Source organism: Carettochelys insculpta, chromosome 24 (assembly GCF_033958435.1).
Source record: "Carettochelys insculpta isolate YL-2023 chromosome 24, ASM3395843v1, whole genome shotgun sequence".
In the NCBI taxonomy this organism is placed as follows: Eukaryota; Metazoa; Chordata; order Testudines; family Carettochelyidae; genus Carettochelys; species Carettochelys insculpta.
Window position 1 is genome coordinate 17,080,119 of NC_134160.1, and position 27,376 is coordinate 17,107,494.

General features: G+C 43.8%; 1 protein-coding gene across 4 annotated transcripts in view; it reads left to right on the top strand.

The window, feature by feature from the left end:
* The window catches only part of HIVEP3 (HIVEP zinc finger 3), a 460,559-nt gene that overhangs the window by 361,326 nt on the left and 71,857 nt on the right, over positions 1–27,376 (top strand). For all 4 annotated transcript variants that reach the window (XM_074976609.1, XM_074976612.1, XM_074976610.1 and 1 more), the window contains exon 6: positions 4,309–4,454. In XM_074976609.1, the coding sequence (XP_074832710.1) occupies positions 4,309–4,454 (146 nt within the window). The remainder of the gene's footprint in view (positions 1–4,308; positions 4,455–27,376) is intronic.

A 27,376-nucleotide genomic window follows, 5' to 3' on the forward strand; every position in this document is an offset into this window, starting at 1 on the left:
CAGAGATTAAATTTCTTGATGCCTTAAATGACTGCTTCTTGGAGCAGCTAGTACAGGAACCCACAAGGGGAGAGTCGATTCTCGATCTAGTCTTGACTGGAACGCAGGATCTGGTCCAAGAGGTAACTGTTACTGGACCGCTTGGAAATAGTGACCACAATATAATAACTTTTAATATTCCTGTGTTGGGAAGAACACCGCAGTGGTCAAATACTCTGGCATTTAATTTCAAAAAGGGGAATTACACTAAAATGAGGAAGCTAGTTAAACAGAAACTAAAAGGTAGAGTAATTAAACTAAAATCCCTGGAAGCTGCATGGAAACTGTTTAAAGACACCATACTAGAGGCCCAACTTAAATGTATACCCCAAATAAAAAAACACAGTAAGAGACCTAACAAAGAACCACCATGGCTAAACAGCCATGTTAAAAAGGCAGTGAGAGAGAAAAGGGCAGCTTTTAAAAAGTGGAAGTCAAATCCTAGTGAGGAAAATAGAAAGGAACATAAACACTCCCAAATTAAGTGTCATAATGTAGTAAGAAAAGCCAAAAAAGAGTTTGAGGAACAGCTAGCCAAAAATTCAAAAAACGATAGTAAAATGTTTTTTAAATACATTAGAAGCAGGAAGCCTGCTAAAAAAGCAGTGGGGCCCTTGGATGATAAAGATATAAAAGGAGCGATCAAGGAAGACAGTGCCATTGCGGAGCGATCAAATGATTTCTTTGCTTCAGTCTTCACGGCTGAAGATGTTACAGAGGTTCCTAAATCTGAGCCAGCCTTTTTAGGTGACAAATCTGAGGAACTCACTCAGATTGAAGTGACATTAGAGGAGGTTTTGGAGTTAATTGATAAGCTGAATAGTAACAAGTCTCCAGGACCAGACGGCATTCACCCAAGGGTTCTGAAAGAACTCAAATGTGAAATTGCGGAGTTATTAACAGTGGTTTGTAACCTATCCTTTAAATCCACTTTGGTACCAAATGACTGGAAGACGGCCAATATAACACCAATATTTAAAAAAGGCTCTAGAGGAGATCCTGGCAATTATAGACCGATAAGTTTAACATCAGTACCAGGCAAATTAGTAGAAACACTAGTAAAGAGTAAAATTGCAAGGCACATAGAAGAGCACGAATTGTTGGGCAAAAGTCAGCATGGTTTCTGCAGAGGGAAGTCGTGTCTAACTAATCTATTAGAATTCTTTGAAGGGGTTAATAAACATGCGGACAAGGGGCACCCAGTGGACATAATATACCTAGATTTCCAGAAAGCCTTTGACACGGTCCCACACCAAAGGCTTTTATGTAAATTAGGTGGTCATGGGATAGAAGGAAAGGTCCTTTCATGGATCGGGAATTGGTTAAAGACAGAAAACAAAGGGTGGGAATAAATGGTAAATTTTCACAATGGAGGAGGGTAACTAGTGGTGTTCCCCAGGGGTCAGTCCTGGGACCGATCCTGTTCAAGTTGTTCATCAATGATCTAGAAAATGAGGTAAGCAGTGAGGTGGCAAAGTTTGCAGATGACACCAAGTTGTTCAGGACAGTCAAAAGCAAAAGGGATTGTGAAGAACTACAAAAAGATCTCAGCAAACTGAGTGATTGGGCAGCAAAATGGCAAATGAAATTTAATGTGGGTAAGTGTAAGGTAATGCATGTTGGAAAAAATAACCCAAATTACACGTACTACATGATGGGGTCAAATTTAGCTACGACAGATCAGGAAAGGGATCTTGGAGTTAGAGTGGATAGTTCTCTGAAGACATCCACGCAGTGTGCAGCGGCAGTTAGTAAGGCAAATAGGATGTTAGGAATTATTAAAAAAGGGATCGATAATAAGACAAAAGATATCATACTTCCCCTATATAAAACTATGGTACGCCCACATCTCGAGTACTGCGTGCAGATGTGGTCTCCTCACCTCAAAAAAGATATATTGGCATTAGAAAAGGTTCAGAAAAGGGCGACTAAGATGATTAGGGGCTTGGAAAGGGTCCCATATGGGGAGAGGCTAGAGAGACTGGGACTTTTCAGTTTGGAAAAAAGGCGATTGAGGGGCGATATGATGGAGGTATATAAAATCATGAATGGTGTGGAGAAAGTGAATATAGAAAAATTATTTACCTTTTCCCATAATACAAGAACTAGGGGACACCAAATGAAATTGATGGGTAGTAGGTTCAAAACTAATAAAAGGAAATTTTTCTTCACACAGCGCATAGTCAACCTGTGGAACTCCTTGCCCGAGGAGGCTGTGAAGGCCAGGACTCTATTAGGGTTTAAAAAAGAGCTTGATAAATTTTTGCAGGTTAGGTCCATAAATGGCTATTAGCCAGGGATAAAGTATGGTGCCCTAGCCTTCAGAACAAGGGCAGGAGATGGATGGCAGGAGATAAATCACTTGATCATTGTCTTCTGTTCTCCTTCTCTGGGGCACCTGGCATTGGCCACCGTCGGCAGATGGGATGCTGGGCTCGATGGACCTTTGGTCTGACCCAGTATGGCCATTCTTATGTTCTTATGTTCTTATGTTGGCTGGCACATTCTATATTGAGATGCTACTTTATTGACATATATTCTTAGAAAATAGTTTACCTCTGCTTATATTAATAACTGCTGCTTAAACGGGTTAGTATTGGCGCAAGTTGTGTTTAATTTAATCTAATCACTGTTAAGAGCGATCCCCAGTGACAGTTCCCTGGCTACCCAGGCAACTATGGTTAACAATAGCTGGGTTCCAATGGCCTTGATCAAGGAGCTGAAAGTTCAGGCTTTGTCTGCACATTAGTAAATATTCTCTTCAACAGCCTCCTTATATAGCTGTGCATTGTCAGTTAATACTATAGGAAAGTTAATGACCAGCGTTTAGCACAACAGGCCCACAAAGTGAATTACCAGTAAGCTGTACGTTGCATATGGTCTTCATACTTGGCTTGACTTTTCAAGCTCAGTAAAATTTACCAAACAGGTAATGTGTGAAACAAGAGTAGGCTGCTCTGCAAATAGCTACAAGGCTAACTAAACAGCTAGTGAGCATGCACAGTTTTTAGCTGATATGCAATTATATAATAGCAAAATAGCTACTGTATAATTTACTCTGCAATTGTCTAGGGCCTTCCATCTACTCTGTACATCTTGTTCTTTCAGAACATCAATATATTAAACCTAACAGTACATCTGTGATAGCAAATATTACTATTGTTCTTTTACAAAAGGTGAAACTGGGGCATAGAATAAGTTAGGGTGAAAACTTGCCAAGAAGTTTCATTAACTTTGGATGTTCTAATTCTGACATCTAAAGTGTGGGTTTCTATGCTCTCCCTGACTTCATGTCTTCTTGAGCTCCTTGAAGTAGAGAGTTTTGCTTTCCTTAGAACAGATTGAGTCTCATAGCAGAGAACTAAGATTTGTATTCGTATGGGGTAACCACAATTATTAACAGTCACTCAGATGACATGTCATAGTGTGTCCGTTTTTATGCTTGAGTCCGAGACAAGGCAAAGGACCTCCTGCTTAGCAGTGGAAAGAAGAGAAAACTTCACTTTTATAACCTCTCAGGGGAGAGAGAGAAACTGTTGGCATTATGTTTGTGGCAGTGGATGTGCTGAGCCCTTGGCTAACTCTCTTTTTCTTGGGAGGAAGGAAGTCATCCAAGAGCTTTCAGTAACCATCAGTTCCTACGAAGTTTAGAAAGTGAGAATCCAGATTTCTGAAGAAAGATACCAAACTTGGGACCAAAATCATTCATTTTACAAATGTTCCCTTTCTAGCAATTTGTGTAGTGTCTGAATCTACCAGAGAGTATACAGCTATAGATGAGATCAGCGTTAGCTAACAGCTGGAGCACTACACTGGGAACTTGGTCCGGTGTCTATTCCTGACTCTGACACTGATTCACTGAGTGACCAGGACAAGATACTTAACTGATCTGTGCCCCAGTTTCCAAATTTGTAAAATGATGATACCCATGTAGAACAACCTTACAACAAGAATATAAATCCTAGATATTTGTTAAGTAATATTATGATAATATATGTAAATTGCTGTTAATTTACATAGCTCATTAACATATTCCCCAAGTCTTAAAAGTTCAGTCTAAATAAGACAAATCAAACAGAGGACAAGAGCCAGAGTTTGCGAGTGTATTTGAAAATGCGAGTCCTAGTTACAAAAAACAGTCATCACAATCAGTATTACGTGTGGTAGTTTGCCTTCTCCATCTGAAGGAACTCAGTGTATATGGTCTGTGTACTTATTAGAGCCATTTGAAATGTAATAAATGATTGTTTTGCTCTTTTGGGGAGATAGGTTCATTTGCCTTCACTCCTTTCCAATGAAGGTCGAAAAGATTTAACTAGAGCTGAGAAGGAAGAGGATAAAAGAGGCAAATCAGAAGAAGAGGCTCCCATATCCAAGAGAGGGGAGCCTGCCAGGATCAAGATCTTTGAAGGAGGGTAAGTATCTTATCTTGTTTTCAGACTTTTATTATAGACTGTTTCATAAAAGCTTATCAGAAAAACAAAGTCAAGTCACGAAAGGTGTCTGATGGATAGAAGCAGGGATAGCCCAGGTATAGACTGACATGAGCAGTTCCCGTTTATTTTTCTACAGCCACTTAAACTAGACTGGCCCTTGAGAGCCGTGTGTAATTCAGTCTGGATTCAGGTTCTTTCTTGAGCTGGTCTTCAACTTAGCAGACACTTCATCCTCTGCAGATAGTTCAGATGAGATGGTGGGAGAATGCAGATATTTCCTGCAGTTGTCTCTGTGGAGGTGTTGATAGTTTACAGTGGGGATGACACTAGATTTCCTAGTTCTTTTTGGAGTCTTCAGCTCAAAATAAAGTTCTTATTAGTTGTATACCTGAATGATGAAGGAATTGGAATGCTATTTTCTGAAGCTGAGTTTCCTTTTCCTGGGGAGTTGAAAGCATAGATTGCATAGGCTTAGCAAATTGATCAATTGACCAATCAAATAATTCCAGTTGACCACCTATTATTTGGCCACTATGAAATACTATCAACCATTGCAGCAAGAACGTCTTGATACAGGCAGCAGCCTACCTTCTGGAGGGTGTCACTATTTAATTTTTATTAGAATTTAATTTCACTATGCTTTTCATTTTTCAGAGTTCAAATGACTTGTTTACATGTCTTATTTATTTATTTATTTTTCCATAAGTGTCTAAGACAAATCTTACTGGTGATCATAAAGTCTTGCTCTTTTTTGTTACTGTTGTTGCTATCCTGAAAAATTAGTGCTTTAATGTATTTGACTGTTTTGGACATTATTTGATAATATTTGATTGGTAAATTGATGTGTTGTTTTTACACAGGTCAAATGCCCAACAATAGGATTGTGTGGGCTCCCTCCCAACTCTGATTTAGTCACCAGACTAGTATCAACCACAAGCTCTAAGTTTGCTCTCTAGTCTGTTCTTACTTCATGTAATTCATCATACTCACTTGCACTCACTTGATATTTCTGATTGTCTTTTGAAAATTGGAGTAAACAAGTATCCATCAATGGGATACAGTTAAGAATCCTATGTCCGATGTATTTCAAAGGAGGCAAACAATACTTCAGAAGCTTGTAGCAGGATAAGTCAGTCCTTTTGGGAGATGGTGAGTCCTCTTGGTTTTGTCTTGTCAGAAAAGACATTGTTGCATCAGGAGTTGTGGTTCAGTATAAGTGAGCTACCAGATTTAGGAGGCAGATTAGGAAATGGGGACAAAGTCACACGTGGAAGATACTCTTGTTTAGGTATGTTGGTGTTACTTCTGTGTGATGAATGAATTTCACATAAATGTTCCTTGCATTTTACTGTCTTTAAACACATGAGGCACCTCCGTTACCTTCCTCTTCATTCCGATTGGAATTAGGCTGCATCTACACTATGAGATAAATTCAGATTCATTAATATCAATTTTGTAATTCTGGAATTTATAAGTTTGAATTTGATCATCCTCATTTCCTCACGTGCTCCTCACAAAGTTGACTTATTGCTGCCACACTCAATTGGCAAACTTTGACTGTTGCATTAGTGCATTGTGGGAACCTACCCCACAGTTCCCTCATCCCTATATCATTCTGGGTATGCTTGCTGGTCTTTTCCTCATCTTCCCACGTTGAATTTTCCTCATTCCCCTCCTGGTGAGCAAACGTCCATTTTTTCCAGTTGGAAGGAAGGAAAAGTAGGTCATCCACAGAGATGGCAAAAAAGTTTACAGAAATGTCTTTCTTCTGTGGTTGAATTCTCAACTGGCCATCCACTGAGTGTCCCCCCTCCCGTGATTGTATCCAATCCCTGAAAATAATACAAAGACCCTTACTGTATTCTCAAAGTTAGAAGAAAGAGGATAGAAAAGTCTAGGAAAAAAGATTTTTGACTTTCCTTTTCAGTACACAGACATTGCGAACATGGGGGATGGCAGTGAACTATCACACACTAAACTTATAACAGAAACAGGAATCTCAACTAGCCCTCCACCCTTGTGTTTCTGAGCGGGTTAAAGCATGAAGACAGGTAGGAAATGTTAGGAAAAAGATTTTATAACAGAAACATCAAACCAGCAGGCGTCTGCAATGGACAGCAAACTCCTGAAAATTATTTTTGGTAGGGGCAGGAGAGGGGGTGCTGTGGCCTGCAGCTGCAGAGCCAGTTGGAATGTTGAAGTAGCTGAAGTAGTCATCCTGCCCGCCCCCCCCGATAATATTAGCCACGGGGGAAGACTTCCTTCCAGCAGCAGCAAGCCCCCAAGTATCTTAGTCACCGTGGGGAGGTGACTTCACTCCAGTGGTAGCAAGCCCCCAAGTATCTTAGCCACTGGGGAAGACTTCCCTCTGGCAGCTGCAAGCACCACTGGTCCCTTGCTAGGGGCATCGGGGAGTTCAGTGGGGGGCCAGTTGACATGGTCCCCCCAGGTATCTTAGCTGCTGGGGGAGACTCCTCCCCCCACCCCCACAGCTGCAAGCTCCCGATTATTAGTTATTAGTCACCCAAAATTAATCACCAAAATTCTTTCCCACCCTAAATGCGTGCCAGCTAGGGTATGGTGCTGCCTCTCTGCCTGGTGAGCACCAAACAGCGGGCACATCCTGGGTTGGGAGCTACCCACATGATTCTGCTGAACACAGGAAAGACCCCAACTGTGTGGCCCCTAGGGAGGGAGGGGGGTTTGCTCACCAATGTAAACCACTGAGAAGAAGTTTCTCTGCATCTTATGCAAGCACGACCCCCACAACAGCCTTGTTGCCATGTGGTGAGGTGGGGCAGCGGCTGGCACCAGGCAGTGCAGAAAAAAATACCAAGTGTAGTGATAGAACCACAACCTCCCTGCCTGGGCTGTTTGTAATGGGAAGATGCACTCAGAGCGCTAATAGCATAGAAAGAAAGACATTTCTCGGGCTCTCATATAAACATGAGCCCAGAGCCATAGACTTGCTGCTCCCGCTTTGAAATTCACGGTGTTCCTGTTACCTAGTTCCTGCGCACTTGAGAGCAGCATCCAGAGTGGAGCACTGTGGGGTTACATACGATCACCTCTGAAGCCTAATAAATTCGATTTTAAGACACGGCGCTTCCACACTGGCCTTTAATCAAACTTTTGAATTCAAGCTTGGCACTACACCCCTCAGGTAACGATGATATTGTAATCTCAGCATTAGTGATCCCTAAATCGAGCTAATGGTTTTTACAGTGAAGTCAGTCATGTGGTAATACCAAGGTAACTGCCTTAAATTTGAATTTATCTCATAGTGTAGACTCTGCCTCAGAGGAAAGCTCATTTTGTGGAAGTTCAATACCCCATTATCTGTAATCAAGCAGGAGTATAATCTGAAGTGGATGAAATTCACCCTATCTCACCCAAATCTGCACAGAAGTTTCTCTCCCACAGTGGTCCATTTTGAGGGAGTTCTGCTCTAAATAGTAGGAAAAGGGACACCTACAATTCCACTCAGGGTTTAAGTGAATGATCTGGTTCTCCAATGCTGAGTAAAATCCAGTCTCCTAACCACGTTTTTTTTAAACTTTACACCCTTTAAAACATAAAACAGAGTAACTCTTTTTAACATGCTGTATGTAAGCTGACATCAGTGAGTGTTCTAGTCATCTTGAAATAGCCTCACGTCAATTCAAAACAAAAAATGCCAAACTTCTGTGTACAGAAGAGAAGATGACAGCTGGTTACTGACAATCATAATCACTGATGCAGCACATCAGATCAGGGTGCTAAAATATTACCTCCAAATTATACAGTGAAGTACCTGCTAAGAGAGCTGATCATCAGCCTGGGGACAGTGGGTCACCAGAGATACTGTGGGTATGCTCTGTGTTCAGTGTCTTGTCATATCAATGCAGCAGTTGAGATGGATCAATTTAGCATCTTACACACTTTATATTCTTGCTTGGCAAAGTGACTCTTCTCAGGATAGTTTCTATCAGTCTCTTCTAAGAGACTGCAATACTGTATAAGTAGGTTTTCACTCACCCTGCTGGGATATTTGTCAGAATTTAGTTATCCAGTCCTCCAAATAAGTTATTTAGTTGTTTTGTTTTTTTTTTGTATAGGGATGATCCCCTCTTTCCCTTATTTTCCCCTTCATCTTTTTGATGAACTTTTGGGAGCCCTTTACTGCTTCCTTTGGGTCAGCTAGAGAGGGTCAGTGCAAAGCAATTCAACATGCTTCTCCTACCAAAGCTGCATCTCTATCAGTCCAGCTCCCTCTTCCTCTCTCTCTGGCTTTTTCTTTCTTCTGACTTCTCCCTCATTCTCATGTTTGCTATCAACACTTTTCTCTGCCCCCTACTGCTTTTACTTTTTGGCTTCACCATTCAGCTTCTCCTCACGACTGCATCATGTACATTGATGGTGATACCAGCTCTGCTGCTTTGCAGCCTACTCACTAGACCCTTATTGCTTGTCTAATTGAGAGAGGAATGAGAGCTACCTCTCAAGTTTTCCATCTCACCCATTAGCCCATCTTACATGACAAGAGTGATGAGTTAAGCACACATTACAGTGAATCTGTCAAGGGTCTGCAGGGCCCATATTTGACAGTCTGACCTGCCCCGATAGCGTTCATTGTATATGTCTTGCCCTAAGGCGACTTTTTAAAGCAGATAGGGGCCCATACCGGAGTGCCAGGTCCAAATGCTCTTGAACTACAGAGAAGCTCTGGTTCAGAACTCAATTTTTGTTGAAGCTGAGCATCACCCTGTGGACAATTATCAGCGGGGAGCCATGTTAGTCTGTATCTGTAAAAACAATGAGGAGTCCTGTGGTATGTTATAGGCTAACAGGTATTTTGGAGCATAAGCTTTTGTGGTCTTTGCCCATTAAAGCATATGCTCCAAAATATCTGTCAATCTGTAAGGTGCCACAGGACTTCTCGTCGTTATTGTCCTAAGGGTTCTATTTATGACTGTAGTAAAACCCAGCGATAAGGGCCAAAAATGTCCCCCCCCATGGGCTACAGGGGCATGGTTGTGACCAAAAATGTCCCCCCCCCGGGCTACAGGGACATGGTTGTGACCAAAAATGTTCCCCCCCCGGGCTACAGGGGCATGGTTGTGACCAAAAATGTCCCCCCCATGGGCTACAGGGGCATGGTTGTGACCAAAAATGTTCCCCCCCCGGGCTACAGGGGCATGGTTGTGACCAAAAATGTTCCCCCCCCGGGCTACAGGGGCATGGTTGTGACCAAAAATGTCCCCCCCATGGGCTACAGGGGCATGGTTGTGACCAAAAATGTTCCCCCCCCGGGCTACAGGGGCATGGTTGTGACCAAAAATGTTCCCCCCCCGGGCTACAGGGGCATGGTTGTGACCAAAATGTCCCCCCCATGGGCTACAGGGGCATGGTTGTGACCAAAAATGTCCCCCCCCCATGGGCTACAGGGGCATGGTTGTGACCAAAAATGTTCCCCCCCTGGGCTACAGGGGCATGGTTGTGACCAAAAATGTTCCCCCCCCGGGCTACAGGGGCATGGTTGTGACCAAAAAGTGGCCTGTGTGAAATGTTTTGGGTCTCAGTGCCATCCCCTAATAATAACATTAAGTAGCTCTTCGTATCGCCACAGCTGTGTCTATACGTGCACGCTACTTCGAAGTAGCGGCACTAACTTCGAAATAGCGCCCGTCACGTCTACACGCGTCGGGCGCTATTTCGAAGTTGAAATCGACGTTAGGCGGCGAGACGTCGAAGTCGCTAACCCCATGAGGGGATGGGAATAGCGCCCTACTTCGACGTTCAACATCGAAGTAGGGACGTGTAGACGATCCGCGTCCCGCAACATCGAAATAGCGGGGTCCTCCATGGCGGCCATCAGCTGGGGGGTTGAGAGATACTCTCTCTCCAGCCCTTGCGGGGCTCTGTGGTCACCGTGGGCAGCAGCCCTTAGCCCAGGGCTTCTGGCTGCTGCTGCTGCAGCTGGGGGTCCGTGCTGCATATACAGGGTCTGCAACTAGTTGTTGGCTCTGTGTATCTTGCACTGTTTAATGAAAGTGTGTCTGGGAGGGGCCCTTTAAGGGAGCGACTTGCTGTTGAGTCCGCCCCGTGACCCTGTCTGCAGCTGTGCCTGGCTCCCTTATTTCGATGTGTGCTACTTTGGCGTGTAGACGTTCCCTCGCTGTGCCTATTTCGATGTTGGGCTGAGCAACGTCGAAGTTGAACATCGACGTTGCCAGCCCTGGAGGACGTGTAGACGTTATTCATCGAAATAGCCTATTTCGATGTCGCAACATCGAAATAAGCTATTTCGAAGTTGGGTGCACGTGTAGACGTAGCCCACAAGGCCATTCCTTGGACACTGTTGGCTGAGCCAGTAAGATCTAAGTGAGCCCTAGAGCAGCCATGTCCATCAGGAATGCAAAGATCACAACTCTTGTGGGGGTTGTCTTTCCATATTTGTCACATTACATTGCACAAAACTTTACAGAGCCAGTCACTCCCAACTCTCCCCTTCCTCCCCTCCCCCCAACCCTGCTTTAATTAAATGCCTTCTCCCAGAGCCAGGCTGCGCCAGAGCCAAGCACTCCCACCCCCCTCTAAGTAAATGCTCTCCTCCTTCCCCAGAGCCAGACATCCCTAACTCCCCCGTTCTAAATCAATGCCAGTGACTTGCTGGAGCCACTGCGAGGGCTGCCGTTGGTGCTGCCACTTGCATGTCCCACTAAGTGCTGGGGTGTATGCATGGAGCCGGCAGACAGCACTCCCCACGTGAGACTCTCAGAGGTAGCCACATTTAAATGCTCCAAAAGCCACATATAGTTCAAGAGCCGCAGCATGGCCAGTGCCATCTTCACCACAGTGCAGCGTCCTATTCGCCATGTGCGGCAAGTGGTGAATGTTTTGGACACCCCTGCCCTGGAGTCTGGACTGTGACTGTGATTTTGAAATGAACCCAAGAGAGCACGGCATTCAACTCCTATGGAGTGTTACTGGAACTCAGGCATCTAATTTCCAGCCTTTGCTTTTCACCAGATCAGGGATCATGGTATATTTGGGACTATGAGTGAAACTTGTCTGGTTCTGCCTGTATGTTACCAGGAGTTGAACAGCTGACTTCCCCCCAGCGAGTTGTCAGTCTGAAATTTCAAACCCAAATGAATTCCACTTCAGAGAACAAACCCCCAAACCAAAACCCATTTGGCCAGTAGTTTCAGCAGCTGGCTTTAATTCTTCATGCTGAAAATTCGTAAGAATTGGCAGTTGCACCGAACTCTCACCCAGTACACACAAACCTGTCCTATGAAGGGCCTTACTGTAAAACAACCAGTGTCATCCCTTTTTCTGAACTCAGAAACTGCCACTGTGTGTGTTTAGCTGCCTTGTTACTGCAGTGTCTCTTGAGTGGCCATTGCACGTTGATCTTTCTTGCAGAGATAGCAAAAAAGACCCGCACGGCATTTCACTGAAGGACATGGCAGTGATTTCAAATAATGAAAATGTGAATCAAGTGCTAGTTTGGAAGCAGCGTCATGACTCCTCAGTCGCTATTGTCTTCATCAGGATGCTTCAGGATTTCAGGGCCATCACTCCCATTTTGAAATCTTACATCAGGAAATTTTAGATTGATATTGAGTAGGTTTGAAACGGGGATGTCTGTCATGGTAGGAGAAACCTGGCCTGCTTATGATCCATTAGTGCTTCCAAGATGAAATTGAGTCGTCTTAGGAGTAGTTGCAGTCAGTAAGTGCTCTGCTGTTTCACAGCCACTTTCACAATACTGCAGTTTGATCATTGTAAGGGGTTGATCGCAGTGGGGAAGGTATAAGCTGGCTCGTGTGGCAGGGCCAGGGTGAAGGAAGCGTAAACAAGCAGAGGGGCCTGCAGGGCGATCAGAGGCAGCTGGGTAGGAAACAGCTCAGCCTAATTAAATCCTACTGGTCCCAATGAGTGGGCCAGTGGGAGGCCTTTAAAACCCTCCACAGTGGGAAGGGCAGGGGGAGAGAGTGAGAGGAAAGCAGAGAGAGAACAGGTTTGAGAGGAGCAGAGGAGAACAACAGGAACCCCGGAGATCACAGAGAGAGTGGGAGCTTCTACACGATTAAGAGAGAAGGCCTGGGACTGCCACGGGCTGGAGAAGGTACCAGGGGGAATCGTCTGGGGAAATGGCCCAGGGAGGAGAGTTGCTGTGCCAAGGACAAAGGGAGTCAGATCCTCCCACTGGCAGCTGCACAGGGTCCCTGGGCCGGAACCCGGCATGAGTGGGTGGGAGCTGGGTTCCCCCCTGACTACCCCTTGCCCCAGCGAAGGCAACAGGGCCCTTAGAGGGTCCTAGTGGACTGATCAGAGGACAGAGGCCCAGGAATTGGACTGACTTTGTCACACTAGTCACTGATAGCTTTAACTCATGTTCTCTCAAGACTCCCACACACAAATGGTACTTTAGAAAAAGACAGGGCAGAGGTATATTCTGCCGAAAGCAAACACAAATGTTTTTTCTTTGTAGGCTGAATTTTCCTCTCATTCACACCTCTTTTAAAATGGTAAAACTCCACTGACTCCAATTTAGTTACTGCGGATTTACACCAGCACATGTGTGTAACTACACAAGTTGGACTAGATTTCTCATTTCCTCTGGTTTCATGACAATGTAATGTCATTGACTTCAGCTGAAATGCTTGTGATTTACTGGCATGAGTGAGAGAAAAATCACCCTCATTGTATTTTGTTGTTGCACTTGGGATTTAGTCGTAAGGCAAGTGATGTCTGGGTTCATCTTGCATTAGAGACTAGTGTCTGGTTTGGTGGGAGTCACAGCAGCTTTCAGGCCTTTGCTGTGAATCACTCTCCTTCCTGTTCCAGTTCCTTTATCCAGCCTCCTTAGTAAAACTTCGCCACTGATGGCTGTAGTGCCATCAACCCTGCAGTCCTTTGAATCGAGGTTATGCTTTCAACCCAAACACCCCATCCCACACAGCATGCTCTTTAACCGATTTAGTGTCTGAAAGAATTGGAGAATTTGTACTGCCTTGTCTTTCGAGTGCAGTACGAATACTCAGAAAACCAGATGCGATTCAAACTTGTTGCTCCTCAGAAGGTCCCTGAGTTCAACTGTGAGATACTCTGCCTTGTAGTGCCATCTTGCAGACCCCATGCTGCAAGCTTGTAGAGGAGTAACTGAGTAGTTCACACATCTGCCTAACCCACCCTGCTCGGTTGGAGAGTTTCCATTCCACCTACAGGGAACGTGGAAGCCTTGGCGCTGTTATCTCAGCCTTCAGCATCGCTGCCAATTATTGTATATATTATTAAAAAATCTTTTTTGGAGCAAGGTAGCTGCCTTCAGCTGCCTTTGTCACTGTGATTTCTCACTTTGGTGGACAACTTGGGAACTGGTTGGCTTCTCCTTGATGATCTCATCCCATTTCTATGACAGGCTGCGGAACCTGCAGTTCCAGATGCAGACTGACATTCTTGGTGGAAAATCCCTAGGAGAACACCACAGATGTTTCACTACTCCAGAGACACTCTCTTCTTTAAACAAGCAAAGTTTCGCAACATGGAATGATGAACCTTCTCATTACACCCAATTCACTGGGTTTCCTTTGCTGCTTATGTGGGTTTGAGGAATCAACCTGCTTTGTTTTTATATTAACTTTTCCCAGAGATGTTGGCTTGAGCACATAAATCAGCTAAGAAGGACTCTGACACAGCTGATATCAGCGTAGCACCCAGAAATGCTATTGTGCCAGGGGGAATTAATACCTGCATGAAAGAGACTGTTTCTGATTCTCGTTCCTTCCCCTGCAATCCTTCTTGGTCTCACACATGCACCGCTGGGCAGTGCAGCGTTGTGGTGAGGTACTATGTTTCTCTGAAGCAGTTACAGTGTTAAATGTTTGGTTATGCATACACGCTTTGCAGTTATGGCTGAGGAATTCCTATTGTAGTATTGTATTTTTCAAATATTAAGTGAAGTGGCTTCCCTCACTTTCACCATTGCGGGCTGCTTCACCAGGTAAGAGGGCTCAACAGCACATCACGGTAGGTTTCCAATAAGCATTGTACAACCAAAATGGTCAGTGTCATGCCTTCACTGATATGAAGGTGCATTCTGTTTCTGAGTGCTGGATGTCTGACTCTCAGAGGTGCAGAGCTGCACACTTCTGGAACAGTGGAAACTCAACATCTGTGAAAAACAGTCTGTAGACATTTCAGGTTGGCACTGAGACACAGCTGGTGCGCATGTGAAATCTCACTCTTAAGGCTGTTTCTTTTTAAGAAGTTGTGGTACAGTAGACACTTAAGAGAAAAGAAAAGAAAAAAGTGTGGTGGGCCAGGGCTTGACCCATGTCTCTGAAATTTGTAAGTTTCTGTTTATTATTTACCTTAAATTGTGGGGAGTGGGAGCATTTTGACCTTTGGAGATAGAAGGGCTGAGATTTTCAAAACTGCATCAGGGATAATGCACATTGCCTGCTGGAATTCAAGGGGGAGGTGCATCAAAATGACCCTGGTAGATTTAAAAACCCCAGCCATTATAGTAACAGAACATGCAAGGCACTACATTCAGCTGTTTGGAATGGAGATCCATCAACTACATGAAAAAACTCACCCATATCCAGACAGACATCATCATCTTCTCTCAGCCATTATGTTTTTGTGGGGGGTTGGGGTTGGGTTTTATTACTAATTTAAAAAAAAATCTTATCAGTCTAAACTGTTGGAAACTCTGTAACAACCTTATCACAGCCTCCACTTCTGTGCAACAAGAATCCCTCAATACTTCCCCTTTTAATAAGGGAATTGAATTTTGCATGTACTCTTGTGAATCATGATACCCAGATCCTCCCCAGTGAGCAGTAGTGGTACGGAGGGTGAACAGCTGTATGCTACGTTTGGGGTAGAGGACAAAACATTATTGCTCAGGCCCATGCAGAAAAAGCCTCTTCTAAGCACATAAATTTATACTGTGCTTTACAGAATACATGCCATGCGTGTTCTCTACCCAAAGAGCTTGCACACCAGACAAGAAAAGACAGTGCAATGGTTTGGGTGAGGGGGAGTCTATGTTACTAATGATGAGAAGACTGGAAAGAGGATTGCTTCAAGAGTAGATTGAAGGTGGGGGAGAGAGAAGGTATTTGGTGGATGAGTTCAGGAAGACTTCAAGGTGCAGGGGTCAGCCTGGTAGACGGCAGGAAGCAAAGTGTGAGGGGAAAAGGAAGATGCGAGATCTGGGAGATAGGAGGGGTGCAGAGAAGAAAGAGAGGAGCCATGACTTGTTTGGAAACCATCTATACACATCTCAGTGTATGTCTGTCTGGTGTGAGGAGCCGGCTGGATTTGTCAGCTGAGAATTGCTTGGTCTTGGGGAGCTAACTTTATAGTCAGCATGTGGGATAGCGCTAACTGTAACACTGCTACTTATCAAGCCTCCTGCTCAAAAGATGGTGTCTTTATGCCAAGAGCTCTTGTGTAAGAGGTAACCTCGGGTTATTAGCTTTTGAAAGAGGTTATTAATGTCTGATGGCAGCAACTTTGTTGTGTAAGTGTCTCTGTACTCCAGTGTACTGTAATTTTCTGTCAGAGCTTACAGCTGGAATGGAGGCTGCAATATCCTTGCATTAGTGACCTTCCCAGCCCCACAGGGAGAGGATGCTGTTAAACAGCTGAGAATTTACACCGTTTTCAGGAGGCTGCTTAGCACTCAAGCAGGTGCATGCCCAAGTACACATGCGTGCACATGTATACAGGAGTGTCATTCTTGAGTTGAGTGCTGTGATGCCTGACATTTTCTCCACCTTTTCCTCCCTGGCTAAGAAAGTGACTAATGTCCCCATATGCTGATGGCTGACAGAATCAAGATAGGCTTCCATTCAGTGTTTTCTCTGCACAGTTGCTGCACAGCCATATTCTGGAGACAGTGCTCTGTAGTGCTTAGCACAGATAACTAAGAATTGGGACTCTTGGATTCTGCCCACTGTGACCTCAGGAAGCCACTTCCCCTCTGAGCTTTGCTCCCTTGTCCGTACAATGAGGGTGAAAATGCACTTATGTCAGACAGGGGTTGTGAGGCTTTGTTTATTAATGTCTTTGAAAGAGCTTAATGACCTGCAATGAGGATTGTTAGTTTTCCTGCTCTGATCAGCCACTCGCTTAACTTGTCAAATTGGATTCACTTTGCTCTGTGTTCCTGTTTCCACAGGAAATTAGGCAAATGCAGAAGAATTTAGGCTGGTTATTGTCTGTTTTTAATTTTTTTAATGCAGTAACAATGTCTCCTCTGTACAGCCAATCTGCCTGTCTGCCTGCCACATCCTCTCTGGCACCAACTTCAAAGTGCAGCTCACTGTTAATTTTCCACCAGCATCTATTGAAATATGTCATCTACGGTTTCCTGCCCAACCTGGTGAGAAGAACTCACCTTCTCTTCAGGGATTTCTCCTCCTGAGCAGTGTCTCTGGCAGAGAGTCCCTTCAGCAGTCTATACTGGCTGCTTCTGAGAATGTCCTGGTGAGATGTTGGCAGAGGGGCAGATTGCTGTGTACCTGAGCTATAAGAAGACAGTTGTCTGTCCTGTAAGGGTGATCCATGGACTCAGCTCCTCCTGAGACTCTGACCTTCAGATTCCACAGCAGAACAAGCTTGGTACAGCAAGGTCACGACATTCACTAATTTAACATTAGCAAATGCATTTATTTGCGAGTGGCTCACCCAGTAGAGCAACAGCCACAAGAACGAGGGTGGCTTTAGCGGAGGCACTGAGTGAGGCGGCGGGATGCCCAAGAGCGAAGGACAGCTGGAAATGTGAGGGACAGGTCCCCCCCAGCTCTCTACAGCGTCTGCAGCTGGGGGAAGAAGTCTGACTGGGGGAGTCAGTTTCACTTTCCGGTGCTGGGCTCCGCAGGCAGGTGGCCAGAGCAAGCTTCAGAACAGCTCTTCTCCTGGCTCTCTTGGATTCAGTTACCGCTGCAGGGACCCTGTACTAACTACAGGCCCTCCCCCACCCCCCGCCGCCTGCTCCAGACCCTTTCCCTGGCCCATCTGGTGAGAGGGCAGAAGCAAAGGATCCCCCCTACCCCCCCGCACCCCACACAGGGCTGGGGACCCGGCATACCACAGGGCTGTGGGTAAGGCCGGGGCATGAGGCTGCAGTACTTGTGCTGGAAGTTGGGAGCAAAAGGGGGCCAGGTAGTGGTCCCACTCCAGCAGCTGCGGCAGCTCTAGTGGCGCTGACACACCCCACACCACAGTGGCAGCCCCCAGCCCAGCCTATATAGAGTAGGGCACCTGACTCTGCCTCCAGCCAGGGGCCCAGCCCAGCTACCAACCGGCTCCCCATGGCACCACTGCCAGGCTCCTCCTCCCACCACTGCTGCCCAGAGCTGCCTGGGAGCCTGCCGAGTTCCTCTCCCCCAGCTGGGGTAAAATGGGGTAAAATGATACTTGCAAAATTCAACATTTGTGAAATTCAGCCTTCGTGAGGGTTCTCAACACCGAAACCTCATGAATGTCATGATCCTGCTGTATTTGCTTTGAGTTACAGTGAAGGAAAATAAAAGACTGAATGAGCCATGAATGTTGAGGGGTAGGGGAGCCCTGGCTGAGGTCATTGTTCAGGCACTCCGGCTGGAAGGAACCAGTCAGCTTGCGTTGCTGACAGCTGTGCTGTTTCCAGTCAGGGTGAATAGAGGGCTTGGGCTCTGGGGTTCTCAGTCATGAGGGAGAGGAGGACAACAGCATATTCTTTCCTTTCTTCTCCTGTAATGTGCAGGTCAGCTCAGTTCACTGCCAGCAGCATGGCAGACCAGGTCTTCAAAGGAAGTACCAAAATGGACAAGAGAGAGGCCTTACACAAGGGTTATACTAGACATGAAGGGTCAGCATGAAAGTAGGCACACAAGGGCTTGTGTGAGGAGCTGCCAACCAGGCGGTTGAGTGGGCATTTCGGCAGGGCATCAGGGCGAGACATGAGGAGATGTGAGTCTGGATAAATAGAGAGGCATAGTTAAGTATTAAGCAACAGAAGATGTGGAGGCAGTGGGCAGATTCAAAGAGGGGAATGGCATGATCAGAACAACAGGGAGAGACAGTGATTTTCCGAAGCTCAGTTTCTCCCACAGTTCTGGATACCTGGCCTGCTTGCCTCTTTCTGAAGCTCATGGAGGCAGAACATGGCTCTGGCTGGCCATGGCCCTCAGCTCCTGCTTGCTGGAAGAGTCTGCCTCCACAGCCGTGGGCACTGGTGGCTTTCTTTGCTCCTGCCCTTCCTTCCTCCTCCTATTTTAACTTCTCCACCTAATTTGTTTGTCAGTGAGGAGCAGTGTTCTTCCTCCTCAGCATTCCTCCTGCCCCGAGACTGTTAACTCTTTGGCGGTTTAACCCAGCCTGAGCCTGCTGCAGCATCTTACCTGGGTGGAAGAGCAGCCAAGAATGCAAAAGCTCAAATCCCAGTGCTACCCTATGTGTGAGGCAACCTTCTCAGGCTGGGCAGATGGCTAATAATTTCCCATGTGGAGCTATATCAAATGCTTTCCTGAAAGCAGGTAGATTAGACTTATTGCATTTTCTGTGTCCAGCAAATTGCCTAGCTTCTCAAAGAAGTGTGTGAAACCATGGTTATCTGGCGTGTGAAACCATGTTATATTATATCGCAGTTACTGCTTACCTCTGTGTCCGTAACATCTCTCTCTTTCAAAAATTGTTCTAGTCCTTGAATACAATTAAGGTTAAAATAATGATGTTATAGTTTTCCAGATCACTTTTTATTCTCTTCTTTAAAATACATACTATATTACCACTTCTCCATCCCTAGAGTAGGACTGTCAAGTCTGCAGACTCAAAAATCCTTACATGGCTGCCAGTTCCTTTAATATTTTTGGATGGGGATTATCTGGACACACCAATTTGGTCCCATTAAGATGTTTGAATTTGACTGGCACCTCAGATGTGATGTGTTCTTCTGAATCTTCATTCCCATTAGTCACATTGCCACTGCCCCAAACACCTCATTACCCTCAAAACAGGCCACTTACTAACCAATCTGTTCCCCTAACACAAATCCCTTACAAGTTAAAGAGCATCCAAACCACAGTAACATACAGAGGAAATTATTCTAAGTAGTTGTATCCTAGCCATTCTGTCACTGGGTGCTAACAGCAATTCTTCTGTGGTTTAAATCTTATCCATTTCTTTATTTATAATGATGGAGTGACTCTTGCTTATTTAAAATGGAAGCTGGGGGTTAAAAAACAGAGTCAGGGGAATTTTGCTGCTATCAACCAGACTGATCTGTCAGTGGTATTAACATTAGCTTTTCTCTTGTCCATTCTTGTACCCTCTGTTATTCCTTTCTCTGTTGCTGCATCCTGTCTTGATTTTTCCCTCATTTGGTGTTGGAATCAGGAGTAGATATTACATGAACATCATCTCAAATTCCTTATATTAAGATCTTTTAATCAGTTGTGCCAGCCTCCATCCCAGCAGTCTATAACCCATCCTAGGCAGGTGGAGTACATCCCATGGAAACAGTCCCTTGTGCAGGAATACCTCTCAGGGATTGATTGTCCAAAGCCCTCCTTACCATTTCCTGAGCTATCTGTTAATCATCATAATCTTGTCTTGCATTTGTTCTCCTCTATCAGGTGCAGGTAGAACCATGTAGAAGATCATCCTAGCGTCTCCAGACTTTGGATTTTCTCTTTCATCAGTTCTGTCAGCCAGTGCTTTGTACAAACAAAGCAACTTTCAGATGCCCTCTTGAGGATAATATACATTCCATAGCTTCCACATCTAGTTATCTTCATTGTCTCTTCCATTCTGTGGGTCACTTATCACTGCAGCCTTCCCATCTAAGTTCCACCATGGAAAAAAAAATCCCCTAGCACATGCCTCCTCCCCAGACTACCGTTACCAACTTCTATGCAAACTCCACTGCTTACAGCTTTGTTTTCTGGCTCCTGTGTGGCTGCTCCCACACCACATGCCAGCTGGGTGTCTGTTTGTAGGCAGAATAACTGCAGTTTTCTGCAGTCTTCACCTCAGGCTCCACTTTACTGTTCATTGTGTCATTTGCTTGTGTTTCTACTCTAAGGGACTTTGACTGGTTCATTTAACTGGTTTGTGTCCCTTGTAATGTGTAGGAGAGCACTTTAGTAACAGTGAACAACTGATGACTGTGTTTGTACAGGTGTATTTATTGTTAAATTTTCAGGAAAGACACACTGAGATTCCATCAACTTTTCTTCAAAAGGGACCTGTCAGCCAAGATTGTGATAGTCTATAGTGTGTAGCTCAGGTGTTCAAAGACTGCAAAATACTATTTTTTTAAGGAGGAGTAAGTAAGTTAGTGGGAACTCAGGGTATAAATTAGAGATGATCAGTAAGATGCCACAACTGTCTTTAAATTAAGTGGACTGAGCCTTTGTACAAATTACTAAACTGGCACACAGAAGATAGAATATCCAAATCCCCAAGATTTTACCTTCTTTGTAATTTGGTTCAATAGCATTAAAAAACCAGACAAATAAGTGCTTAAAATCAATTTTCTCTCTTACAAAGAGTAAGATGATCCAAACGGTTGATGGAACAGGATTGCACAGGACCTTGACTGTGAGCACAAGAAAATTACAATTGGTACAGTAAATTGGTACAACAGTGAAAAGTACATGTTCACCCACTGATCACATACTTTATTGACTACTCAAAAGCAGTTGATACAGTCCAACATGACTGTCTTTGGACAATACTGGCAGGTATGGGCACTGGTGCTGGAACGAGAGGCTCTGGGGGTGCACTGCATTCTCTGGCTTGAATATCAAATGCCAGATATATGGCTCCCATAAATATCACTCTCACTATGAAAGTTGCATCTCTCCTAGACTTGGAGATCCCAAAGAATCTCACTGATTTCAGTCCCATTCTCTGCCACCAGCAATGAACCATGGCATAGATGGCAGCAAGTAATTTTCCACTAGACAGGGTATGAAAGAAGGCTGTATTTTGTCCCCAAACCTCTTTGGCATAGACATAGAATTCATTATGAGACAAGCCACAGAGGGTTTTGACAAAGTAAAGGCATTAGGATCTCCGGTAGTGAACAGTCCTTCATCGATGTCAGGTATGTAGCTTATTAAATGCTTTTTTCTAAAACTGTCAATTCCCAGCAATGAATCTGTATCTTTGAGAACAGTGAGTGAGTAACATGGGCAACAAAAACAAGATGTGAGTGGACATCACAATTAACAAGCAAGCTGTAGAAGCAGTAGATTAATTATCTGGGATCATATATATCCAGCCAAGGAGGCTGTTCCAAAGGAATCAAATGACAACCAGGAATAACCCACTTCACTGTGCCTCCCTTATGAAAGCGTAGAAAAACTGTGGCATCTGGAAATGTACGAAAGTAAAGCCTATTTTTTCTTTAGTGATTTATGGATGTGAATCGTGGGAAGTTAATGTATCTGACAAGGGGAAAAAAAACACAAGCTTATTATATAGAACAAAAAAGCAGTCATAGGTGACAAGATTTCATGGGACAGACCCACTTCTTCAGATCTGGAAAAGAAGTGGGTCTGTCCCATGAAAGCACATCACCTAATAAATTATATTGTTAGTCTTTGAACTGCTACAGGACTGCTTTTTTGTTTTGTGAAGATACAGACTAACATGGCTACCTCTCAAGCCTTTTATATGTGGTGCTGGTGAACACTTTTAAGTATCCCCTGGAGGAAAGAAAAGATGAATGCATATATTAGAAATACTATTGAAGAAAAGTAGATCCTAGTGTTAAAAATCAATAGGCAGAAAGTTATGCACTTCTGTCAGATCAGGAATAGAGACAGAAATAACCTTGATAACGGTATTTTGGAAGAAATGGAGGCGAATCTTACTAGGAGAGAAACAATAAGGTGTTGGATGGTTGGGGGTGCAACAGATGCAGGAAGATGAGGTGCAGAGTTCTTGAAGTTAGCAAAGGACCATGATGGCTTCAGAAAATTGTGATGCCACCAATATTCCAACACAGATAAATAGATTTACTTTCTTGATGAGATTAAGTAAATAGACTTGAAGAGAAAACAGGGTTGATCAGATGTAGTAGATAATTTTAGCAGCTATGCATTGTAGGGACTGAAGGACAGAAGTGTGGTAATCTAGGGGAGGGAGAGGCATCCTGGCCAGTCTGTCACAGGCTGCTTTGTAACAATAAATGTTCTTTCCAGTTCAATAAAAAATAATTGACTAGTGGGATACTGTCCCTTGTCTAGTCTTCCAAAGCTACAAATGAAAAAGAAACGTTATTAAATACTTAAGTATGTCTGTGATCACTCAGTCTGTCTTCTACATTTCTAGATTCTCAGACTTGATAGATTGTGTCTTATTTGGAGTCTATTCAGTAGGAGTCTGGAATAATAATTCAATAGGTGTCTGGAATAACAAGGTCTTCATGTTTGCAGGCTGCTTCTTGGGCGCATGGCAAACTTTGAGATTACAAGCTTTTCACGTTATCAATTCAATGACATGATCTCTATAGTCAAATCAGCAGAAAATTTTAGAAGGCAAATGTCTTTCACAGGTTTATTTAGGATTAGCCAAATCCTAACTCTGCATGTCCAGGCAGCCTGTTCTACACACAAGTGTACTTTATAGAAACCCTTTTATAGATTCTGAGTACAATCCAGTTAGAAGCCTGATATTCAGCTACGCAATCCCAGACCCGAATGACTGTTACTTGCTCTGTACTCTGGTAGAATCCCTGGCAAACAAGAGGAAGAGGACTTTGAAAATGTAATTGTAAACTGGGTTTTGTGGGGTTTATTTCTCTGACCTTTTGACTTTATAAAGATAGAAAAAATACTTACAAAGTGACCCATCTGTTCTGAAGGCAAATATAAGCAAGATTCAAAACAAAAAGCAGTCAAGTAGCACTTTAAAGACTAGCGAAATAGTTTATTAGGTGAGCTTTCGTGGGACAGACCCACTTCTTCAGACCATAGCCAAACCAGAACAGACTCAAGCTCGCCTAATAAACTATTTTGCTAGTCTTTAAAGTGCTACTTGACTGCTTATTGTTTTGATAGTGTATAGACTAGCACAGCTTCCTCTCTGTTACTAATGAGCATGATTCATGGTTGCTTGTTTTATTTAAATCTTTCAAAATCTGATACTTAATTTTAGAATCTGTAAAACATTAAATGAAATTGGACAGTCCCAGTGATGGGATGTGATGAGAAATTGATGAGCTAGTAGGAGACTGAGATAAAAGTTTCAAACATATGTAATTTAGGAGCCTGACTCCTATTTTCAGAAATTAGTTTAAGTACTTAAGAGCCTAAATCCAATAGAAAGTAAATGAAACTCTGGCTCCTAAATCATTTCAGTGCCTTCAGAAATGCTACACATTTTGATTGGAACCCTTCCTGTTAGAGGCACTCACGTGCTCCAGGGGCAGAACATGGGACATCAGTATGTTAATTTTAATGACGAGGGCTAAGAGCAGGTTGATAGAACAGTCACAGGCAGCAACGCTGCTTCCTGCAGGAACAGGAACTGAGAGAGCCTGGGTCTATTCTTTTTTTTTTTCTTTTTTTTTTAATTTTGATCGTTAGAAAATATTCTAGCAATTAACGTTCTATTTTCAACATTCTTTGTGTTGTGTGTTCTTGAAATGGAGGTTCTGAGAAATGTTTTCATTTACTGTATTTTGTTGCTCTTCCATAGTTCTCTGTGGAAATTATTCTCAGTCCATGACAACCTCTGTTCAAACAGCATAGATGTAGCCCCAGAGAGGTAGCCGTGTTAGTCTGTGTTTTCATGATACTAAAAAGCAGTCATGTAGCACTTTAAAGGCTAACAAAATAATTTATTAAGTGGTGAGCTTTCGTGGAACAGAATCCTGATGATTCTCCAGATGAGAAGAAGTGTGTTTGTTCCATGTAAGCTCATCACCTAATAAATAATATTGTTAGTCTTTAAAGTGCTGCATGACTGCTTTTTTGTTTAGCATAGAGATTGTATACTTTGACTTTTGTCACATATTTGTATTGGTACCATATTCTGATTCAGAAATTAGCACCATGCAATATCACCAGAGCACATAACAAATGGATTAAGAACTAGCTGACTGACAGATCTCAGAAAATACCGGGGACACTTATTCAAAAGGAGAAGTTGCTTAGTGGGGATCTCAACAATATTCAGTACTTTATCAATGATGTGGAAATAAATCTAAAAATTTGTGAGTGACTTAAAGATTATTGGAGTGATAAAGGGTAACAGGGCAGTCACAGAACACTATCTGGATCACTTGATAACATGGGCCCATTCAAGCAAATTGCATTTGAAGACCACCAAATGCAACATTATGCATCTAGGAAAAGTGAACGCAGGACAAACACAGCTTTAGTAGTAGGAGGGGAAGAGGCTGTCCCCCAGGAAGTAGCATTTCTGAGAGGGGTTTAGGAGTTTTAGTGACAGGAAACTCAATAGGCATTCGCTTTGTGATCTATGACAAACTGAAAGTTGTTGAAAAATTGGAAATGGTCCAGGAAAAAAGCTACAAAAATTATTCAAGGGCTGGGGGAGAGGCTGTGAGAGACTTAAATGAATCAGTCTGTTTATTTTATCATAAAGACGACTAAGAAATGACAGCATGGAAGCACTTTTGTGGGGAGAATATACTTGATACTAAAGGGGTCTGTAATCTAGCAGAGGAGAACAGAACCAAAAACAATGTCTGTAAAAGGAAGCCTGTCCAATTCAAATTAGAAATTGGGCACAGTTTTTAATAGTGGGAATGGAAAAGCCTGCCAAGGGAAGTAGTGCATACTTCAGTTCTGAGGACTACAAATCCAAAGTGAATGCCTTCTGAAGATACACTTTAGTCAAACAAAAGTTAGGCTTCAGCCAAATACCACTCTGAGCTCAAGTACAGGATAGCTGGGTGAACTATACTGGCCAGTGATATAAAGAAGATCAGACTAGAGATCTAATGGTTCCTTCTGGCTTTAAACTCTATGAATCTGCTCTGAGGGGTTTATTATTGCTCGATCCTCACCAGGGGAAAGATGCCACATTCACAGCATTGTGTTGAAGACTGGGTGTTTCAACAGTGACCTCAAGAGATCCTGTGCTCACTGTCTATGCTGAGAAATCTTTATCAGTGAGGAGAATCTAACATCATGGTCTAAAACGGATCACTTCGTGTTAGTTTAATTTACTATGGCATCTCATTCTACAGATAAACCCTCAACTGAGATTTGCCTCATCCTGGGGTTGGTTAGCTGCATGGTGCTCTGACACTGATGTTTGGAGGGTCATGGGTAGAGATGCAATCACTGATGGAGCTTGGTCATTTGATAGCTTTGAACATAAGTCAAAGAACTTGACTTGGCGGAGAAAGTGGTCTTGGCAGCAGTAGTGGGATCAGCAAATAGCAGGGTGCTTGCAGTGATGTCTCATACTGAGGCCATGGGCTATCTTATTCTGTACCAGATGGAGGATCTGCAAAAGTTTCACCGTCAATTTCTGATACAGTGAAATACATTAATCCAGACTAGAGATGACAGATGCACTGATAACAGTGCTCAGGGGTATACTGTAGGTGTAAAATATCCTAACAAGAAGGCATTCTTACTACCTCTTGCTCTTACTACTACATGCTCTTCTACCCTGATTGTTTAGGGTTAGTAGAAGTCTAGGACCACGAGACTTTGTGCCACTTTCACAAACTGGCATGTTGAGGGGAGGTTATCTGGCTTCAGTGGAAGGTTGGAGGCCAGGGCCCTGGTCAGTTCATCTAAATTTATGGGCTGGTTCTGGAAGGGCAGCAAGTAGCTGTTGGCAAATATGTAATTCTGCCCAAGGTGATTTATTTTTATGGGTGCATCACAGGACAGGTTCCCTCTCCCTGGATTCCTTGCTGCAAACTCTCCTCCCACACTCCTGTGACAAGTTCAACACCTTGCACTTTATTTAAAATTTGCAGTCACAGTATGAATTCCCCGCAGCCCAAGGCTCTTACCTTTTCCCTTGGCACAGGGTGAGAGAGATCACTGCTCTGAAATCCTGGGCTTCTGTGGCATTGCTTCCAGCCTACTCCTTCTGTCTTCAGCTGCCCTCATCTGATGAGCTGAGCCACATGGTTAATTGGTTAATTGTTCAATCCTTCACCAGTTGTCTTCATAATTTGACCCATGAGAGGATGCTTACAAAGTGTCTGGAGTTGTGAGTCAGCTGCTTAGGCTTAGTCTACACTCCTGCAGGCCATTGATCAAACTTGCAACTTCAGCTATGTGAAGTCGCCTAAGTTAGATCTACTCACCATGGTATCTTCACTGCAGAAAGTCTACAGCTGATGCTCTCCCAGTAACATTGAGAAGTCCTGTGGCATCTTACAGACTAACCGATTTATTGGAGCATAAGCTTTGTCAGATGCTCTCCTACACGTTTCATTCTGGTGCCATGGTGGAGTCGATGGGAGAATGCTCAACAATCATTGCCCATCAATCCAGCAGGTAGTGAAGACATGCACTAATTTTCCAGGCAGAACTTGGGTGCTGTCCGCTCACAACTTTACTCGAGGTACAGTCCTATAAATTGCCCTCCTACTTAGAGAATCTTTGGGCAAATATTTTGGTACACTCGTCTAATTGTCAGCTTCTTTGGCTTTTTCTGACATGATTGACCTGCTTGGTGTGATTCTTGGCTTGGTTAACAGCATGGCAGCTAAGTGTTCAAAGTGCAGATATTTCTTGCAGATGTTCAGAGGCTAACTGGTGGTTTTCAATGTTTGTGAACTCCTTGCCATCCTTATTTAAACAAACTATTTAATGGCTGGAATCATATGGTTTTTCAAGGTTGCAAGAGACTGAGCACTTATGCCTCTCTTCTAAAGTTCAGCTGTATTGATTCCAAGCCCTTAC